The sequence below is a fragment of the Anopheles coustani genome, chromosome 3 (assembly GCF_943734705.1).
Source record: "Anopheles coustani chromosome 3, idAnoCousDA_361_x.2, whole genome shotgun sequence".
Lineage (NCBI taxonomy): Eukaryota > Metazoa > Arthropoda > Insecta > Diptera > Culicidae > Anopheles > Anopheles coustani.
The window spans coordinates 55,662,431-55,682,270 of NC_071288.1; the positions used below are offsets into that span (position 1 = coordinate 55,662,431).

General features: G+C 46.8%; 2 protein-coding genes across 2 annotated transcripts; both read left to right on the forward strand.

Moving 5' to 3' along the window:
- Nucleotides 1-4,166: 4,166 nt before the first annotated feature.
- Nucleotides 4,167-13,342, forward strand: LOC131272885 (acyl-CoA Delta-9 desaturase-like). Its single transcript, XM_058274758.1, has 6 exons — nucleotides 4,167-4,575; nucleotides 4,659-4,924; nucleotides 5,011-5,081; nucleotides 12,321-12,506; nucleotides 12,594-12,789; nucleotides 12,866-13,342. The coding sequence occupies exons 1-6, from the start codon at nucleotides 4,167-4,169 to the stop codon at nucleotides 13,340-13,342; spliced, it is 1,605 nt and encodes a 534-aa protein (XP_058130741.1).
- Nucleotides 13,343-14,990: 1,648 nt separating this feature from the next.
- Nucleotides 14,991-17,084, forward strand: LOC131272291 (trans-Golgi network integral membrane protein 2-like). The gene has a single exon (XM_058273968.1). It carries the CDS (start codon nucleotides 15,314-15,316, stop codon nucleotides 16,709-16,711), a length of 1,398 nt encoding a protein of 465 aa, XP_058129951.1. The 5' UTR covers nucleotides 14,991-15,313; the 3' UTR covers nucleotides 16,712-17,084.
- Nucleotides 17,085-19,840: the final 2,756 nt, after the last annotated feature.

Sequence of the window (19,840 nt, forward strand, 5' to 3'; positions counted from 1 at the left end):
CAAGTCCCGAAGTGCAGCCATATGGACGAAGCTTTTTTGCGGACCGATGTGCTATTTGCAATCGATGTGAGCAGATATTTTTGGAAACCCGTTAGGTTCATTTCACCATGTTACGTGCACGTTGGTGCCGTTGACAGTCGCACGAGCCCAAAACCAAAGCAATCCGATTGTTCCAACCATTTGCTCCACCGGACCTTGTCTGCCCCCACCGGACCTTGAGCTTTTCGGCCGTCGTCGAGCCGAGCCGAGAGGTCCAAGGCGTGCTACCGACTGGACGGTAGCGTATAATTTTCGACGCATCCTTGGCGTTCGATTGGTGCCCCAGCCAGCCCCGATCGCCTTCCGCCCTAGGCTTCCTTCCGGTGCGTTTGCGGTGACACGCCACGGCACTCGCGCGTCCTAATGTGTGACGTCCGTGTGCGGCTCGTGGGACGTGATCGGCGGCAGGCAGGTGTACTGCCAACACAGCAGCCCAAGGCAGCCCCTATTCTTTCACCATTGTTGTGCGGTGTGCCTCGCACCCCTCTCCCGACAACGGGTGACCGTGTGGTGGAACCGCGAGCGAGATGCACTGCACAGCATGCGCGCCCTGTCGGCCATCTCTCGATCTCGCACCGAAGGGGTAGGAGTGAGTATATAAACCACGCGTCCACCCCGACGGTGGGTTCATTCGGTGAACTTAGCTTTTCCCATCCTAACGCTTCGAAGGCGCCGGCGTCCGAAGATTGAGCAGCTGCGTCCGATCTTCAGGCCCGCTCCGGTTGGTTCCTCTCGGAGGGGAATTGTTTAGTTATTCAGAGTTAAAAAGTCGGGCGTCTGTTGCCCCCGGGGAGCGGTGCAGTGGCTGGGAAACACTCCACCACCGGTCGCACGAGGCAAACGGTCTCTCCGGTTTAGTTATCCAATTTCGGCAACACGCGGCGAAGCGGTGCTAGTTTTTCGGTGATCGAAACATCGCTGTTGCGTAAGACCGCTGGAACTAGCGAACGGCCGTGGAAAAGTGGAAAGGATTCGAACCGAAACCGACACCGTTCAATCCCTTTGCAGATGCGTGCCAGCAGCCAGTGAGTGCAGAGCTCGCACAGATATTGTGACAGTGTAACGGCACCTTTAGTCCCTTGGTCCCAGTGGCGTTCGCGGGAAGTGACACGCGTTGCAGAAATTGGTTGAACCTCCAAACGTGAAAACATTTAGCACCGAAGTGACCGAAAGTGATTAACCATCGAACTAACCGAAGGCCGGTGTGTGAAGTACTTAGTTGCCTTGTGAGACGGAAAAGTGGAAAAGCACTGTTCACAGTTTGAAGCTGCCCGAAAGTGAAAGTGATAAGGAAAATAAAAGCAATCATACAAGCAGTATCTAAGTTCGATCTAAGTGATTCTCCACGAAAAGGTGAGTAACATCATCATCAACCTACCGTTTGTGGTGGAAGCTTTCAAGTGACGGCAGTTTATACTGAATTCATGCGTAAAACGTGCCAACTATAAGCAACTCCAGTCCCCGGCTTGCATTGGACACTAGAGAGCTCGAGACACTGGGTGCATTACCGTGAAGCCTTGACCATGCATAATAGATAGTGCTTTAAATATTTACATCAGCATCTAATCGTTTAATTACTGTACTCACTCAGCGCAGCCTCCCTCGGGTTAGCCCTGAGAGAGGGCGCATAAGGGCAGCAGTAGCAGCAGCAGCACCTGCTTAGCATGCTGCCTCCCGCCCGGGTACCAGCGAGCAACGACGGACCCGTGCGGTCTATAATTTATCTTACATTTTATATCCCCCGAGGCCGCCCGACTGGCCGGGGCTGGTATTGTTGTATTCCGTCCTACCGATTGGACGGGATGCCATATTGGCAGGTGAAATGTCAAACCAGTTTGCCTTTTTCCGGATGGGGTGGTAAGAGACCGCACCCGCACCACCCGGGAGGATCGCAGAAGCGAAAAACGTTGGCGAAATTAATGTCCCTCTCGAGGTGCTGTTGCGCCCAACACTCCTGCGCTTAGCTCATGCTTTGTCAATCTACGACTAAACGATCGCTGTTAGCCCAAAACCCGAATCCGACTTGATTGATGTCCCTACGGATGCTGACGAAATGATCGGTTATTATTCATGGCGGCCTATTTCACGGCCGCCCAACATCGTGCCTGTCCGTGGGGGCCCTACGTTGGCCCTGTAGGCAGTCGAAGCAGACGGGGCGGCATCCATCGAACCCCTAACCGCACGAAACGATTCCAACCCAACCGCGAGCCTTTTTACGTGCCATTCATCTCCGGAGTAAACATTACCTTAGCCAACTCCATCGATCGGGTTGGCTTTTGGTTTGCGTTACTGGTCGTCACCTTTTCCCTCCATCTCTTAGGCGGCGAACCGGGGAATTTAACCGACGCCCAATCGCCACCCGCCACCCTGCAGCTTTTTATGCATCGATTTGTGTTGTTGGATCGTAAAAATTACCATCCATGGCGACACATCGCACACCAGCCTGCGCCAGTCAAGGGCTGCAGGGCACCGGGGCTCAAGGCAACCGATGGTCTCCCGTGACCCCCCACACATTGTGCTGGTGGCCGGTCCTCTTCTTGAGTGCAGTGCACTTGGCGCCAGTGCAGTTCGGTTGTGCAAGATTCTCCATGGCTGCACCGGCGTCAATATTCGCACCTGGGATCGGTAGGACACTCGCAGCGCCCGTCCATCATCGACAGGCCATGTGCTTGTGGCATACAGACGCATGGCCAACCGAACCAAGCACGTGGTTTTGTGGTCGTGCGTCATCGTTGACGTTCTCTCTTAGAGCCACATCCATCTTCTTCTTGTTGGACTTACTAGACTTTTTTCCCTTTGAGTACGTGGATAGTCAACCTCCGGTTTCGGTTGGGATTTGAACCCACTCCGTCGAGGTGATGAGCCCTGGCGCTCATGAGCCGATTTTCTAACCGGCCCTATCCATATCCATCAAACTTCTTTAAAAATAGGATTACAATTCTATACATTGAAAACAGAGTACCAATGATTTTAACAAATGTTCTAAAATTGATTACCCCTGTATACTAAACATAAAAATACAAAAGCATTGCAAACTTCCCACAATTCTGATGCACGTTATTTATTCGCATAAACAATTACACAAAACCAACAGTTATTTGCTGATTCAGTTTTTCAAGAAAACAATGTTAGTTTCACATCATGTTCATTGGTACCATTTTTTTAGAAGCATTATATGATTGCCTTCTCCTGTTAATACATGAACTCAGATAGCCAGATCATTTTGACCGCCACACAGTTTTTGATCATAATATCTCGAAAACGGCAGGACATTTTTTAATCAATTTTAATTTTAAAACCCAAGGCTACATCTAAATGAAATTCAGATTTTTCTGTTCTTCCAGTACCTGCAACCAACTTGACCAGGCCCGAATGATTCTTTGAGACCAATTTGACCGCTTTTTTTAACACGCTATAACTTCGTCAATTTTGAAGATTTTAAACAGCCGTAAACGGCTAATTGTTAGTATATTCGTTGAAATTTTTGCGGTTTTGGTTTGTTGATGCACCACTCTATCATGCTGCTAGTGCGGTGTGATGCGAAATAAATAGATAGAATCGGCGTTCTTTTCAATTTTGATGTTTTCAAACAGTAAAATGTAAGTAAATACATTAGGCCATCTGTAAACAATAATTTTATATGTTTACGTTGAAAAATTACGCCATCAATTGACTTCAAACATTGAAAGTGACGCTAATGTCTGTAGTAACAAATCTCACCTAACGCGAACAAAGAACAGAGCGGAAATCAACTACGGAAAATTCAAAAGTCCATAGCTTTAAGGTCGATTTGTGGCGGCATCTGTAATTGTAAAAGTATGAAGTTAGTTTTTAAAGAAGGCTACACATATTTTGTTTCTATCGCACACTTCTTGCAGCGAACATTGACATTTGATATTTGACATTTTGAAAAACTAAATGATGAATTATTTAATTTTATTCAAATCTGAAGGTATTTAAAACTTGTTCGATTGCACTGAGCTACAGATTGCGAAATTTTTAGTTTTTGATTTTTATTTCACACCTAAAAGGCCTGAATGTGATCCTATCTCCTTCTAAGGGAAAAGTCGACTAAAGCCGGTTTTTGAACTCTCTTTACTTCATTCTCGTTTTGCTGCAGCTTCACAATGGGAGCAGACTCATTAACGAAGACGATCCTGTGCGCAAAGACGCCCGAACTGATCGAGACGGCAATCGCCGACCGCAAGCCAGAGCAGTCACAGACCGACCCGCACAGTTTTCCCTCGACCAGCGAGAGCGATGTTGCGCTTTCTGAGTCGACCCTCTCGGGCGCCCAGTTCGAGAAGGTCCTCCAGACGTGCAACACGGTGGCGCACGAGGCCGAAGCAGACCGGAAGCTGAAGGAGATCGGCTCGGCCACGCCGATCCTGCCGTCCGAGATCGGCACAGACTTCAACTTCAAGCGGGAGATCGTGTGGAAGAACGTGATCGGATTCCTGCTGCTGCACCTCTGCGGCTGGGTCGGGCTGCATCTGGCTTTCTGGCGGTACTGTGATTATCGTACAACGCTTTACAGTGAGTATCTCCACCGTAGCTAGACCGGGGACGATACGAGCCCTGACTTCAACTCGACCAACTCTGCTCTTCCATTCCGCCAGCTATGTGGCTGATGTACGCCTCCGGACAGGGTGTCACGATGGGTGCACACCGACTCTGGTCTCACCGGGCGTTCAAGGCGACGCTCTGGCTGAGGATCATCCTGCTGTGGATGCATACACTGGCCGGACAGAACTGCCTGTACGTGTGGGTTCGCGACCACCGACAGCACCACAAGTTCTCGGACACGGACGCCGACCCGCACAACGCCAACCGTGGCTTCTTCTTTTCGCACATCGGCTGGCTGCTGTCCCGTAAGCATCCGAAGGTAAGTCTCCCGCCCGGTACCTGTTTGCCACTGCCAGCCCTCTTCAATTCGTTCGTGTTTGTTCGATCCTCTATCCCTCCATCCAGGTGATCGAGTACGGCAAGAAGATCGATATGTCCGATCTGGAAGCGGACCCGCTGATTATGTTCCAAAAGGAGTAAGTACCGAGCGCATCACTGAACCATTTCATAACCGCACACCACAACCCAGACGCCTCACCAGAGCACTAGAATCAACGTGTTCACGGTCAACGTTCATAATTAGATGGACCTAACCTTCACACGGGTGTCCATCGGTCAATTGCTGGCCGATGCTGCGCCAGGCGAAACGGCCGGCGGAGTGAAGGCCTCTCGCGGTACTAACGACCCTCGTCGCGCGCAATTGTACAGCGCCATAACGAAAGTGTTCAGCATCGTGGTGAAAGAACCTCACGTGGAGCCATTTCGGTACATCGACGTTTCGGTAGTTGGGATATTACTACAAGTATGTGAGGTGTTTTCGTTTTTCATTTCGGGCGTCATTGTTAATGACCGTGTCCGTGTTCAATTTCGGAGATGTTGCGTAAGCTCCTCATGAGCCTCATACGCTGAAGAGATCGTTGACATTCGTTGGCCAAGAGTTCAGCCTAACGGAATCAGTCTCTAGCTCTTTCGACCTTGGACGGTTTTTGAGTTGTATTTTTGTTTTTTTGTCGGGAAGGAGGGGGACAACACAAACTTGCACACAACTATTTCCATTTGGTTTTTCTTGGGCTTTCCCTGCACGTGTGGGGCTGAGCGCGGCACGGATGCGTTCCGTCCACGTAACGGTCGGCCGAAACGATGCTGCAGTCAAATAAATCTAGGCTAGTCGTATCTTGCACCATATTTATTGCAAAGCTTTCTCCTCGCTCGTGTTCGGGGCCTGATTTTTGGGGAATTCAAATCGCCCAAGACAACGGACCACGACGACGCACCCACCGTACTGGGGTCTGTCTATAGTCACGTCACTCCGGCGCGGGTTTCGCTGTTACCCGATCGATTGCCTAATCTTCGGTCGGGTGGACTCCGGACCCTAACCGGTCAGCCTCCGTTTTTCCGTCAGCTCGAGCAAGTCGAGAGACCCGAATCGAGCGATGAAGCGAAAGCCACAATGGTACCGCTTGCCATACATTTGAATTTTGGGTTGAAATTGATTTCGATGGGAAGAAAAAAAAACAAACGGTTTCAATTTTATGATCCTATCATGTTTTGTTTTTATAATCCTATAATTTATGTGCTTGATTACAAGTATTGCAAGGTTAAAAGATTTCGAGAATTTAATGCCAATAACGTGTACGAAGTGTCCATTTGGGTTGCATTCGCGACATATGCGCTTTTTGTTCCGTAAGAGTCCTCCAAGGTTGTGCGATATTAGTCAGATTGCTAAACTACCTTCGCGCCTAAGCAGCCTCGCATAGAAACTAGTGTATTTTCCATCCATCGAAGGCGTATAACAACTTTCAACCGAAAGGAACTAGGCCATGCCCAACACAGGGTTTGGAAATTGGATACAACCGTCGCCAAAAACTATCGGAATCCTTCCTGTTGTTCGGTGGCAAAACGGAGGCAACGCAATGCACCACTTCGTAGAGGCAAAAGAGAAAGTAAAATGTAGTCTTTGAATTTTGCCACCAACGGAGTCGCGCTACAACGACCTTCGGAAATTAAATAATTCGACCAAGTTGTTTTAACAATGCGACCAGCGTTTGGGGTGAACGTTTGATTGAGGGCGATAATAATTTTAAAAACTAATCCGAATGGGTTCAAATGAATGGAAAAATTCAGATCTGTTTCGTTAATTTTGTTTGTTTCTTTGTTTCCGCTATTATAAATGAATATCATTGCGAGGATATGTTCATACCGTTTGAATGTTTTTCTTAAATTTTTTTAATGATTTGAATTCTCCTTCTAAGTTATAGTTATCTTGATGTAAAGGTTATATAATTTTAAATTATTCGCTTTGTTTTATTTTCATTCAACTAACACACCACGACCGTTGGAGCCACATGATGAAATCACACGATCACGTAAAGATATTCAAACCAACTCGTTTTGGAGAGCCCTAAAGCGTCAAAATGTAGTGTTTGAACAAGAACCAGACGACTAACTTCTTGCTGGTCGACCGGTGCATTGTTCTTCTGCAACAGATCAATTTTCTGATTCCGTCTTAAAATAAACAACTCATGGTTGGGAAGGAACCAGTCGACAGACGTCACACCAGACGTGAGCTATATGGTTCGCTACTGCCCAATCGTACCGTGCAAAATCGCTTGATGAGGCGAAAAAGTGCGTCGATCGTATCCGCCCTGTCCGCCAGCCGGATTACTTCCGTCCATTCCGAGCGGCCGAGGGGCCGTTCTCAGGCCAGACCGTGGCAAACCGTGGCGAAAGATGGGATTTTCTCCACGGCCCGAAACCCCGAAAGTCAAGAACCGAGGCTAGGATCATTTACACTGGCGAAGGTTATTGGACGGAAAGATGAGAACGCCACGTGTTACAATGTGGCCGATTGGTGGCGCTGGTTGAGACAAATGACCTTTTTGTTCGTCTGTACAGCTGGAACGATGATCCATCGTCAGCTTGAGATGATAAATAGGACGTAATCTTGTAGTATTCTCCGTATGAATAAAGTTATCAGCAAAACACGTAGCTATTCAGCAAAAATACCACTCAGTCTGTGATTTCGACATCAGTTACACCATCACGATTCGTGAAATCTGGGAGGAGTCAACAACGCGTCGCGGTTGCCAAACTTCCTTTTTGACGCTTGTCAAAAGATTAATAAACATGAACCACTACGAAACGTTGCCGGCCAGCCAGGGAGGCAGCTGCAAACGCTAAACATTTGAAGCGAGACCACGATCCGCCGGTAGTGTCTTAGTCATGCTGGTCTAGAGGTGAGCCATTTAATCGATTTTTGATTTCGTTACAAGCCCCGTTTGTAATCGCCGCAGACAGCGAGCCAACGTTAACTAGCTGCCGGAGTTCTGAGTCGGCCGTGCAGTGGTTAGGGTGTTTGGAGGCCAAATTTCCTTAATCCTCCGACCGCGTGTCACATCCGTGAGACGTCTCCGGCGAACCATGGTTGGCCCACCTGGCGGTGGAGTCCGACACACCAAAAACGTACTGCTACAGCTAGGATACACATTTTCATTTGTCTAACCATCGACCTTCGAAGCCGAGCGCTGCGTGTCTGCCTTTCCCGTTTCGTGTCGCGCGTCGTTTTGCCGAAACGAGGTCACCAATAATGATTGATGAGGGTTGAAATGTGATGTAGAATTCGCAAGCAATTTTAGTGTCTGTCACGAAATGTTCAATCATTTCCCGGGAGCGCTCCAGCGTTACCGGAGCGTTAGCCACATGAGGTTAATTTATCTGCACGACCGGCTGGCTTCGCACCTTCGATATGATAAACGAGATTTGGCACTCTTGGGTGTACAATGAGAAGTCCTTGCCGCACTGACGATGGGACCTATCTAGACGGGTGGTCGCCTTGAGCTTCTCCGAACCGAGCTGCTGACATGAATAAAACAGTAGCAGAACTCTAGCGTCTGCCCGAGGATCGGTTGATCCTCCGTAGTCGAATAACGAATACAAGAGCAACCGATAACCGGTTCTCGGATCGGTTTCGTCATTCAGTCGTGATGGTGGGTTTTTTTTCACTTCCCTATCTACAGCACATGTGGTGCAAAACGATACGATCTTTTTGTTTAGTTTGGGATTTTTTATATAATATTGAAGCTCCATGGTCACGTGCGGTTTTAGAATAAATTAATCTCTAAAGGTTTTGGGATGCGCTGCGTGTCTGGCAGCGGTCTTAAGGTCTGATCCAAACGATCGCTAACCGATAAACGATCGGTTTTCGGACATTCTTATTAGCATTTTTCGGATCAACAACCAGCACGGGTTGTATCGAGCAACGGACGTTCGATTGATGATATGCAGCGCCCGATACGGACCAGTTCGAAAAGGATGTAGGTCGAGGACGTCCGGGTGAAAATATTTCATTGAGAACTAAAACGCGCCAAACAAACACTATGAAAGAATGCAAGAGTGGTAGATGCTTCCTCGTGTCCAGAGTGACAAACGGAACGAACCACCGCCTTTTTGACTTTGGTAGATCGAAAAGCCTAATGAAATCACATTAAACCACACGAGGGCAGTTGAGTGATGGCCGCGGTTCGTACACCGTTTCCTGTTGTTCGTTGAAGTACCAAGCCTGAACAGCGCCAGCCGAGCCGGTGGTGAATTAAATCATCAAACGGGGCACGATCGAATCTCAGCAATTAACGATATGTTTCCCTTCCGAAAGATCAATCTGGCCGTTGTTCTTTTTCCGCGCTGGCATTGCGCTTGATTGCGCTACCGATGGTTTTGTGTGGCTCAAAAAGTACCGGGGATTGCGCGCGGTAATTCTTCATCGGTTGGCAACATTGGCAAACCGCGCCGCACCACCGGGTGCCATTTTCCATTCACCTCCCAGCTGCCCAAGAAAAGTGCGACCCAATGTGTCCCTGGGTGTCCATCTGAAGGTTCCAAACACTCACACACACACACACACTTGATGCGAAGGTCGGCAGCAGTCGGTGCCAGTCTTGACACGGTGTCTTTGCATGTCTTGCGGCCACGTTTTGGCCGTAGAAGTTTTTTTTACTTACTTCTGCAGCCTCTCATCGATGGCCTCCCGAGTCCGGAGTGGAGTTGCGATCGGCGGCAAATCGATGCCCGAGGCCCACACGGTGCACACGTAATTGAACTTCAATTCATGGTCAATCCGTCGTCGTTCGGCGTTCCATCGTCCTGCGCCACTTGAGTCGAGTCGTGCAGCTTCCATCGTCGGTTGTGGGTTTGCTTCTTTGCCGGTGGTGAAGGAGGAAGGGGGGAGGCGAGGCTTGGAGGCGGTCATTACCAACACTTACACTTGACGCGCCCCAACCCAGCCGCAGCCGCTCGCGGAGTGATTACCCGCGCGGTGTGCACTTTATTTATGGCTCTTTCATTTGAACTTCGACTTTGCGCCCCGTCAAGCTGTACATCACCGGCGGCTCGCTGCCCTTGACTCGCACGACTCGGACAAGCGGAAAAAGGTCGCGGGGTCGTGGCGGGGATCCTCGCAAAGTCCCACCGACGGAAGGGATGGCGCAAGCTCGAACGCAGCTTCGAAACGGCACGTGCACGTGTGGAATTGCCGTTAAAAATCATACAGGACTAGGGCGTTTTTACGTTGGCGATTGCGAAGGATATCATTTAGCTCCGTCAGGCACGCTACCGACCACGTGTGCGTCGGTACGGTAAGGTTCCCCTTTCCCAACCGCACAAGTGGAATCGGTACTGGCCTTAACGTCCGAGGATCGCCGCATGGCTAATCACCATCTTGGGCGCCATAAGGCGGTCAATTGAAGGGGTGGTGGTCTGTTGTCCCGTCGGGGTGACTTTCTTGTCGCAGTCAAGGTACACTGGTGTAGCACGGGTCAATAATTACACCGACTAGTGTTGCCGGTGGGAGGAAGTCGTTGATTCAAGGCTGCAACACAATCGTTCTAAGAAAGCACATTGCGGGTGGCGTGCCGCATTAGGGCCGCTATCGAGCTGGTTTCGCTGGGTTAACCGGGACCTGATCTAAGACAAGAAGTAGTACCGTGCGTAATGATACAGGTAAAGGGCCTTTTTCTCTATTGCTAGATGTGTCCGCGTGATTGCATCGTTTAAGCGATTTTTTCTGCCATCCCATTTCGTCGGATTGTTTTATTGGCTGAGTGTGGCTTTATGAAACAGGAAGAAACTACGGGTGTGTTTTTACAATCTCTAATTACGGTCTCTGATAGGAATAGGAATAAAATGCAAAGAGTCTACCTTTTTCCAGGCTTTTCTAAGTTCTCTTAAACTCTCTACGCACATTTGATTTTTAAATCGATAACGATAAAAACGTTAAAAACATCTCACAAATTCGAGGATCCTTCATGGAACATGTTTTCCTGGATGAAGAATCCTGACCTAGTTTTGGGTCAAAGATTCCACATGTTACATTTCCTGGAAGCTAGGACATACAGTCGACTCTCGATAATTCGAAGTTGGAGGGACCCAGAAAAAAGTTCGATTTATCGAGAGTTCGAATTATCAAGAGTGTTAGGAAATAAGCAGCTACGGTTGCTGAGTTATGAACTGGAAATAAGTATGCGTGTATTGATTTACGCTATGCTTTTACCCACCGTTTTCGCTAACTGTTTTTTCTTCACTTTTCTTTGTGCACCTTCCTACAAAGCAGTTGTGCCCCAAATATGTCCGTCCGCCCGTCTACACCATGTAGTCTAATTCGGACGAAAATCTTCGTCCCCGTTCAACAGAGTGTTACAGGGCACCCGCAATGTGACGCGTTCTATTACGTTTCAACTTGCTCAGAACTTCGAATTGTTGCGAGTTGAGTGGATACAGCTTCGAATTATCGCGTGAAGAGAGCAACCTAGCTTCGAATTTTACTTCGCTTTATCGAGTGTACCAAATCGTAGTGTTTTTATTCGAAATAGTGAGAGTTTTCCAAGGGACTACTGATATACTTCGATTTATCGAGAGTTTCGAATTATCGAACGTTTGAATTATCGAGAGTCGACTGTATATTGATTTAAAAAATCCAAAATCAAAGATATTAATTTGCCGATATTAGACTAAAGAAGCTTCATTTTTGGTTTAAACTTCTTGTGTCATCCTGCAAAATCACCGCTTGTGCTATGTGCAATGCTTTTACTGAATATGTTATAGCTTATTACTGCGACTGCACAGGATTTAAACCTTACGTTGCTGCACGACGTAAGTTAAAAGGAACTAATAAAAGTGTGATATTACGTATCTTTTCAAGAGACTTCAGTTTTTGGTTGAGAATTCCGGTTTTATTTTGTGATAAAATGTTCAGTTTGTAGGATGTAATACCGTTGAACCGTAATAAAATTTCTATTGCTTTTGTTTTTCACCAGTAAGATTCTTCATAATGAATTTTTATATAGGGAATTTCTTATAATGTGAAGAATTAAGAGAATGACAAAGCTATTTTCTGCTAGATTTTTTTTTTTATTCTTGCAACCTAATCTTTTTCTTTTGACTTCAAGATTGTTGAGTGAATTCCAATTTAAGACATTAACAATCATAAACATATTTTTGTGGTGATGCGATATAATTCTGCAATAGTTTTTTCGTTACAAACCCATTACTATTTTAGCATGCCGCAAAGCATGATCAACCGTTAAAATTGTGCACGAAAACCGTACTTGTCCTTTTTGGAGCTAAATGCTCATTAATCATATTCTCGCAAAAGTTAATTTACAAATTAAACTCTTATTAACGAAACTTTTATTTTTACCTTCGTCCGCTTCGTTCTTCCACAGTCATTATAAACTTTTGTACACCATTTTCGCGTTGTTCGGCCCTACCGCCATCCCGGTGTATTTCTGGGGCGAGAACCCACTGTACGCGCTATTCGTGGCTTTCTTCTTCCGCACGGTCCTCAGCCTAAACGCGACCTGGTCGGTCAACAGTGCCGCACACATGTTCGGTACCCGTCCGTACGACAAGTAAGTGTTTCTCATTCGTGACCACGTTATGTAAAAAAAAAATACTAATTATCCATTACTACTGTTTCGCCTCGCTACCTTCCGCAGAACCATGTGGCCAGTGGAGAATATGTTCGTGTCTTTCGTAGCCGTTGGCGAGGGCTGGCACAACTACCATCATGCCTTCCCGTGGGATTACCGTGCATCGGAGTACGGCACGCCACTAAATCTGACCGGAACGCTCATCGACCTGCTGGCCAAGTTTGGGGCAGTGTATGATCGCAAGACCGCAACGACGAATATGGTGAGTGTGGACTACTCGGACAACCGTGTGGAGCACGTGTTAACACCGTCCATGTGTGTTTTTTCCGCATTCGCAGGTGAAAAATCGCGTCATGCGTACCGGCGACAAGTCCCATCACACGTACGGCACCGACGAAGGCCGCAAGGCGTTCACCACCCTGTGGAACATCTGGAAGCACCCGTCCAACCCGAGCTACAACTCGATCCACACGCCAAAGCCGAAGATCCTGCAGTCGGATGGCTACGCGCTCATTCCGGACGAGCTGAAGCAGGCCGAGCGGGACGAGGAGCTGCTGTCGAAGGAGAACGAGGAGTTGATGCGCCGCCAGAGGGAGGAGGAGAGCCGCACGACAGAAGCGAACCAAATCTACTCCAAGCTGTCGAAGTACATCAAGGAGCAGCAGCAGACGGTGCCGGCCTCGGTTGACGACTTGTTGCTGCAGTCGAATAACAACAGCGATAAGACTGCACTGCTGCAGGGCAAGGCGGCCCTCAATGTCGTCGACTGCAACGACAATGCGCTCGTGAAGCGGAAACCGGTCAGTCAGAACTAGGAGATGCTCGGTACGAGCTCCACCGTTAGTCAGGATTTCGTTCGCATTAGCCGCACCGAAGGATGCGTATCGGGTTTGGTCGTTGTCGACATACCATGGGGCCACATACACGTCAGTCGCGCCACTTGTCCAACGGATCCTCCTGGACGTTGCGCGGCCGATCAATGGCCCACGCCGGGTGTATTATTTTTAAGCACATTGAACTTGTTTGTGGTACTGTAAGATTACTGTCTAACAGCTTGGGAGCCTTTTCAAGGTAACTACACCTGCATGTAGTAATAACGGTGCTCCCGAGCAAGTACGATTTCTCTCTCAGGATGGATGGATCCTCCCCTAGCTGAAACTATGTTGCGATCAGTTCCGCAGAGTAAGGCTCGGTTAGAAACAGACAAGAAAAGAACAAATCAAATATCAGTGACTCTTCTGCCTTATTTTGGGAGATTCATTAATCGGACTCACTAATTATTGCATGGCATGTGTGTGTTTTTTCCCCCATGCAACCAACCACTTTCTACAGACCAAATAGTGAGTCCCGACAGATATAAAAGACGCGTTCGTTCAAATAAGGACACTCAAATTCTTAATCATCCATCATCCCAGCCGTGTGATAATCCTTTTTAGGCGTTTTCTAAAGCATAACGATAGTCTAGCTATGTCGGCTAGGAAAAAACAAACAAACAGAGGAATTACACGGCTGATTGACATTGCATTTGGTTTTCATTGTACTGCTTGACGCCTTTTGTACAGAGTTTTTATAGGGGATCCACTAAAATAGTTCTTTCCTTGGTGGGGATTGCAAAGAAAATATAAATTGAATAAAAAACCTCATAACAAACTGATTCAATACCATCTGTTTTTTGTATGTATTATGAATGCTTACTTACCATTAATAGTATTTGAATTTGTTCGGCCTTTATAATTGGAACAAACACATAGTTTTTAAATTAATGAATGGAAGCCTCAATTGAACGATGAGGTTATTGAAAAGGTCAACTTTCGTCTCGAATAATGGTAAAGTTTCTGTGATTTACGCAAAGACGCAAACACATGCTTTCTAAACTGAATGTAAACCTTCTACCCGGTTTGATACCTTTAAAAAGAATTTCTCTGGACAATCTTTCTCTTTTTTTAAGAACAATTTTAATGACTATACATGTTACTATTCTCCATGGCTAGGCAATACCCCTGTCCAGGAGTTGGATCCCAGTGTTGGTTGGAAATAGAACCCGTGCCATCAACAGGGTGGCCCCGGTGTCGCAATGTCCCTACTATAAACAATCTAGAAAAAATAGTTGCAAAGAACTCCGAATCCAAAGTCGTTTGAATTGATATTGAAGTCGTTATTTGCTAAATAAGTTACACGTCATACGCATGGTACAATCATTTTAAAACTGTAAAAACTTTTCTGTTTATACAAACCTAACGGACATATTTTTATTCGTATTTTTGATAAATTTCAAATTATCATAACGGAATACCGAAACCCTATTGACCTTGGGTGAATGACCATACGACTGTCAAATAAGGAACGAGTCAAAACGTCAAATCACTCATTTGCAACACACCTCACTGTTCGCCTCCTTCGCTTTGTTGTTGACATTTATTGACAAACCAGCTCATTCTATCCATCTCCGTGGATCATCAGCATTAGTAAAATAATGTGAACCAGAATCCTGAAACTATTCGAACACACACTCCTAGCTCTACCGGCTAAACCGACGACGTATCATACTAATTGTGAACAAAAGTGTCAGTTGAAGTGATTGCAATAGGAAGAAATATAGTAACACAAAAGCAAATGGGTAGATATCTCTAATATCGGAAGCTCCAATACACACTGCTTCTGTTCTACTAGTGCGACATACGAAAAAGCTCCGTCCATTGATTCATGTAACACCATAAATAACGCGAGATCATCGGAGGTGAACTGAAGAAAATAATTTATTTAACGATAGCATCACATCAATACCAATGGAAGCAATACCGCTAGCTTTACTCCTGTTTGGACTAATAACAGTCGTGTTGACGGCACCGCCTGGACAAAAACCGGTTATAACAACAGTCCAAAATACAACCATCGTCGTCGCAAGAGATGCTATCAGTTTGATTCCAGCAACTCCAATAGCCCGGCTCACGCGTGTGCAGGAAGAATGTCAGCTCAAGCAAAAGAATTTGGGAAAGGATTGCCTTGCGTTTAACCAACTGCTGATTGAAATGGCACAGCACAGCGTCCGAAGCAACGATACCGAGTTTATATTTATTCAAGAGCTATCGAGAACAGTTACAGCAGATGAAGACACTTGTACTAATTTAACCGATGTCGTGAAAAACTTACCACCGCAGTTAAAGCGCGATGAACTAAAGCCATTCGCGCAGGCCAAGCATTGCGTTAACTCGTGCTACGATAAACAGGGCAAGGAGGATATAAAGGATAGTTGTCGACTGTTGTATGCTGGTTTTAAAGCGCTAGTGCAATATTTGGACAAACCGTCGAGTCAGGCTAGTGAGTCACATCAGCAGCAATCAGGTGCATTAGCAAGCAATCAGGAACCGAGCTTGGCTAAAGATAAGCCATATAACGGCACTTTGGGCGGTGGCACGGAGCTAGCAGGCCCTAAGATTGCTCCGAATGTCGGCAATAAAACCGTGGGTGGCGCTAAAATTCCCGCTCCTATTCCTGATGCTCCAATTGAAAAGGATGGAGGGAAAATCGTCAAGGAAACTAACAAACAGTTGGACAACATCGAGTCACCTCCAGAGCCTGCTGTTCCTGCACCGCAACCGAAGCAGGAGATTTTGGAAAAAGAAGGAAACGATGACGATACACAGCTAGAAGACGACGGTGATGAGCCCAATGGCTTTGACGAAGAAAAGAAGGATCCAGATAATCCAACCCAGGAAGGGAAAGATCAACCGCTTCAAGACGAACTTGAGGATGCTGACACTAACAAGGATAATGCGAATCAGTTAGATCAATATTCGAAACCAGATGGAAACAAGGTTGTAGACGATGTCGCTCAGCAAAAAGGACACTTGAAGGAAGACGAACTGCAAGATCACGTGGAAATGTCAAGGACGAGCGAAATCATGCAAGGATCGGATCCGTTCTACAACCAAAACGATTCGAACTTTTTCTCCTACTTCCTGTTTGCCATGTTTAGCTGCGTAGTTCTTTACGTGGCTTACCACAACAAATCGAAACTGATGGCGCTGGTTGTTGAGGGACGTCGGACGAGCAACGGACGGGGCGGGTTCAGCAAGGGTCGCAAGCATACGGCCGCCTATCGAAAACTAGACTCGAACCTCGAGGAAGCCATCACATCGGGCAGCGGATCCGGCGGTCATTCATCTTCGCAGATCATCTACTAAACGCGCACGGGAGCACATAATCCCGATACTCCCTTGTGGCCCACCGGTTGGGCGAGGGCTTTTGTAAATAACTTCCATTCGTCGTTCCTTACCGTTTCTTTAGGCGCTTTCCTATCTTTTATCTGGAACCTTGCAAGCCTGCGTACTACTGCACCTGTAACACGATTAGGTTGACGTGTGATAGAGACCTCTCCTTCTCCTTCTCCTCCTCCTTTCCTTCGTTATTGCTAATTACGGTTGAGTGCGATAAGTTTTTTTCTTTCTATGGTCTTTGAGGTTGTAGAACACGGTTGAAACATGTAAAATGTATAGTTACTTTTCCACTACGATCCAAAAGGGAACATTTCAATAAAACCGAACAAATTCACCGCTTCTATAACATTGTGTTTTTGCTAATTTCTAGACGTAATCGCTGCTCTGTCATCGTCCTCAAGAAATCCCGAGTGCATTGATAAGGCTCCCGTTCTTTACACAATCTAGGTACAAAACTGTCAATATCAGGAATTTAAGTAAGTACCATATCTACGTAAATTATTATATTTGTTACAGAATCCGCCTTATTGCAATATTCCAAATTTCGTAACATTGCTTTTAAAGTCTGAAATTGGACTTTTACTTTGCACTTACAAGATGGGAATTCCCCAAGAATGGAATTTCCTGTTTGTTACCGCCATTTAAATAAACCCTTGATAACACCAACAATGTTGATAAGGTCTTATATGTTGCAACCTCCTTTGAGTAAATGGTGCTGCCAGTATTTCATATTGACGACGATTGAACTATCACCATAATGCTAAGTAATATTATCCATCTTTCTTTTAGCTGGATCGGTAAAAGGTCGTGTTCAAGTCGTGTTTCCTGTGAAGAAAATTATCAACTCAAGATGTGATTTGCATACAACATGTTTTGTAGGCAATATGCTGTCGCAAACATGATTTTAAAGACACTCTACGGGTACTTTTAGAGAAGGTTCCAAATTTTCACTAATGTAAATTTTTCAATCAATACCAAGAAGCCAACAGGAGTTTCTCATGATTCAGTCTCAAAGTGTGTCAGAGTGTAAAATCTTGCAGTGCAAAATGCTTCAGAAGACACGTGGTATAAATTTCCAATTTAAATTGAAAACATTATCAAAAACCTTCTGGAAACTGCAAGAGAGTGTGTGGAATAAAGCACGCCTTTACGGGCACTAAACAAATTAGAACTGGTAAACACAAAAAAGCTCTAACGTGAGTAGTGTTCGGTCAAGTAACACTTTTCGATGTGCCGTATTGTGGTACCACACACAATTTACTGTGCTGTGCATTTAGCACAGTAAAGTATCATACAGTCATCCAACGTCTCTATTTGGTCAGCAACACCTTTTCAATTCAAAATGGTCATTGTGGTCAAAATGTTCGATTCAAAAAGTGTGTGCAGAGTGTTGTAACTCTGCGCGTAAAAAAAAATCACAAAAGGATGCAAAAGTACCCCAGAATTGAACAATACAAAATTAGTACACAGTGTTTAAGGAACAATACGAATAAGTGCATAATTTTGCATGATACTAGGTAAAACGGCCCGGTTACACGGCCCAGTTACAGGTCCCGGTTCCAGGGCCCGTTGGCAGGTCCTGGTAACACGGCCCGTTTACAGGGCCCGGTAACACGGCCTGTTTACAGGGCCAGGTTACAGTGCACGTTTACAGGGCCCGTTTACAGGACCCGTTTATAGGACCCGTTGACTGGACCCGGTCACAGTGCCCGGTAACACGGCCCGTTTACAGGGCCCGGTAACACGGCCCGTTTACAGAGCCCTGTAACACGGCCAATTTACAGGGCCCGGTAAACGGCGGTAAGACGGCCCTTTTACAGGGCCCAGTAACACAGCTCGTTTACAGAGCCCGGTAGCACGGCCTGTTTACAGGGCCCGGTAACACGGCCCGTTGACTGGTTCCGGTTACAGGGCCCGGTAACACGAACAATTTACAGGACCCGTTTACATGGCCCGGTAACACGGCCCGTTTACAGGGCTCGGTAAACGGCGGTAACACGGCCCGTTTACAGAGCCCGGTTAAATTGCCCATTTACAGGACCCGTTTACATAGCCCAGTGTCACGACCCGTTAACAGGACCCGCTTACGTGGCCCGTTTGCAGGGCCTGGTAAAAGGCCCGTTTACTGGGCCCAACCTTATGGATGTAGTTTTATTTTGCGTTGGTTATTTTTATTCTGCGTTGGTTATTTTCATCACGTTGAAGAACCACCTTTCCCAAGAGTAGATGCAATGTTCGATTCGAAATTGTCCCCAAAATCACGAAAACGTTTCTTTTCGTTTTGTATACCCAGAGAAAACGGGAACTATTTTACTACGATGGTGCAAACATTATTACGCATACGGTATGGTATACACGGTGGTGCAAACATTATCACGCATACGGTATTTGGTTTCCCTTAGCAACAGCACAGCGGTTAAGGGGAAATTTCGACGCTTAGGGGAAATTTCGACGCGTAGAAATTGTGCATCTTACTTTGGCGCTCGCTTCGCTCGGCATCTTCGCTATTGCTATCTAAGCTCAAGGTAGAAATTGTCGAAATTGTCTGCATCTCACTTTCGCGCTCCCTTCACTCGCTTTCAATGCTATTGCTATCTAAGCTCATGGCATGGTGTAACAGTAATTTGAGAGGCGACTAGGTAAAACGGCCCGGTTACACGGCCCAGTTACAGGTCCCGGTTCGAGGACCCGTTGACAGGTCCCGGTAACACGGCCCGTTTACAGGGCCCGGTAACACGGCCCGTTTACAGGGCCAGGTTACAGTGCACGTTTACAGGGCCCGTTTACAGGACCCGTTTATAGGACCCGTTGACTGGACCCGGTCACAGGGCCCGGTAACACGGCCTGTTTACAGGGCCCGGTAACACGGCCCGTTGACTGGTCCCGGTTACAGGGCCCGGTAACACGAACAATTTACAGGACCCGTTTACATGACCCGGTAAACGGCGGTAACACGGCCCGCTTACAGAGCCCGGTAACATTGCCCATTTACAGGACCCGTTTACAGGACCCGTTTACAGGACCCGTTTACATGGCCCGGTGTCACGACCCGTTAACAGGACCCGCTTACGTGGCCCGGTAATACGGCCCGTTTGC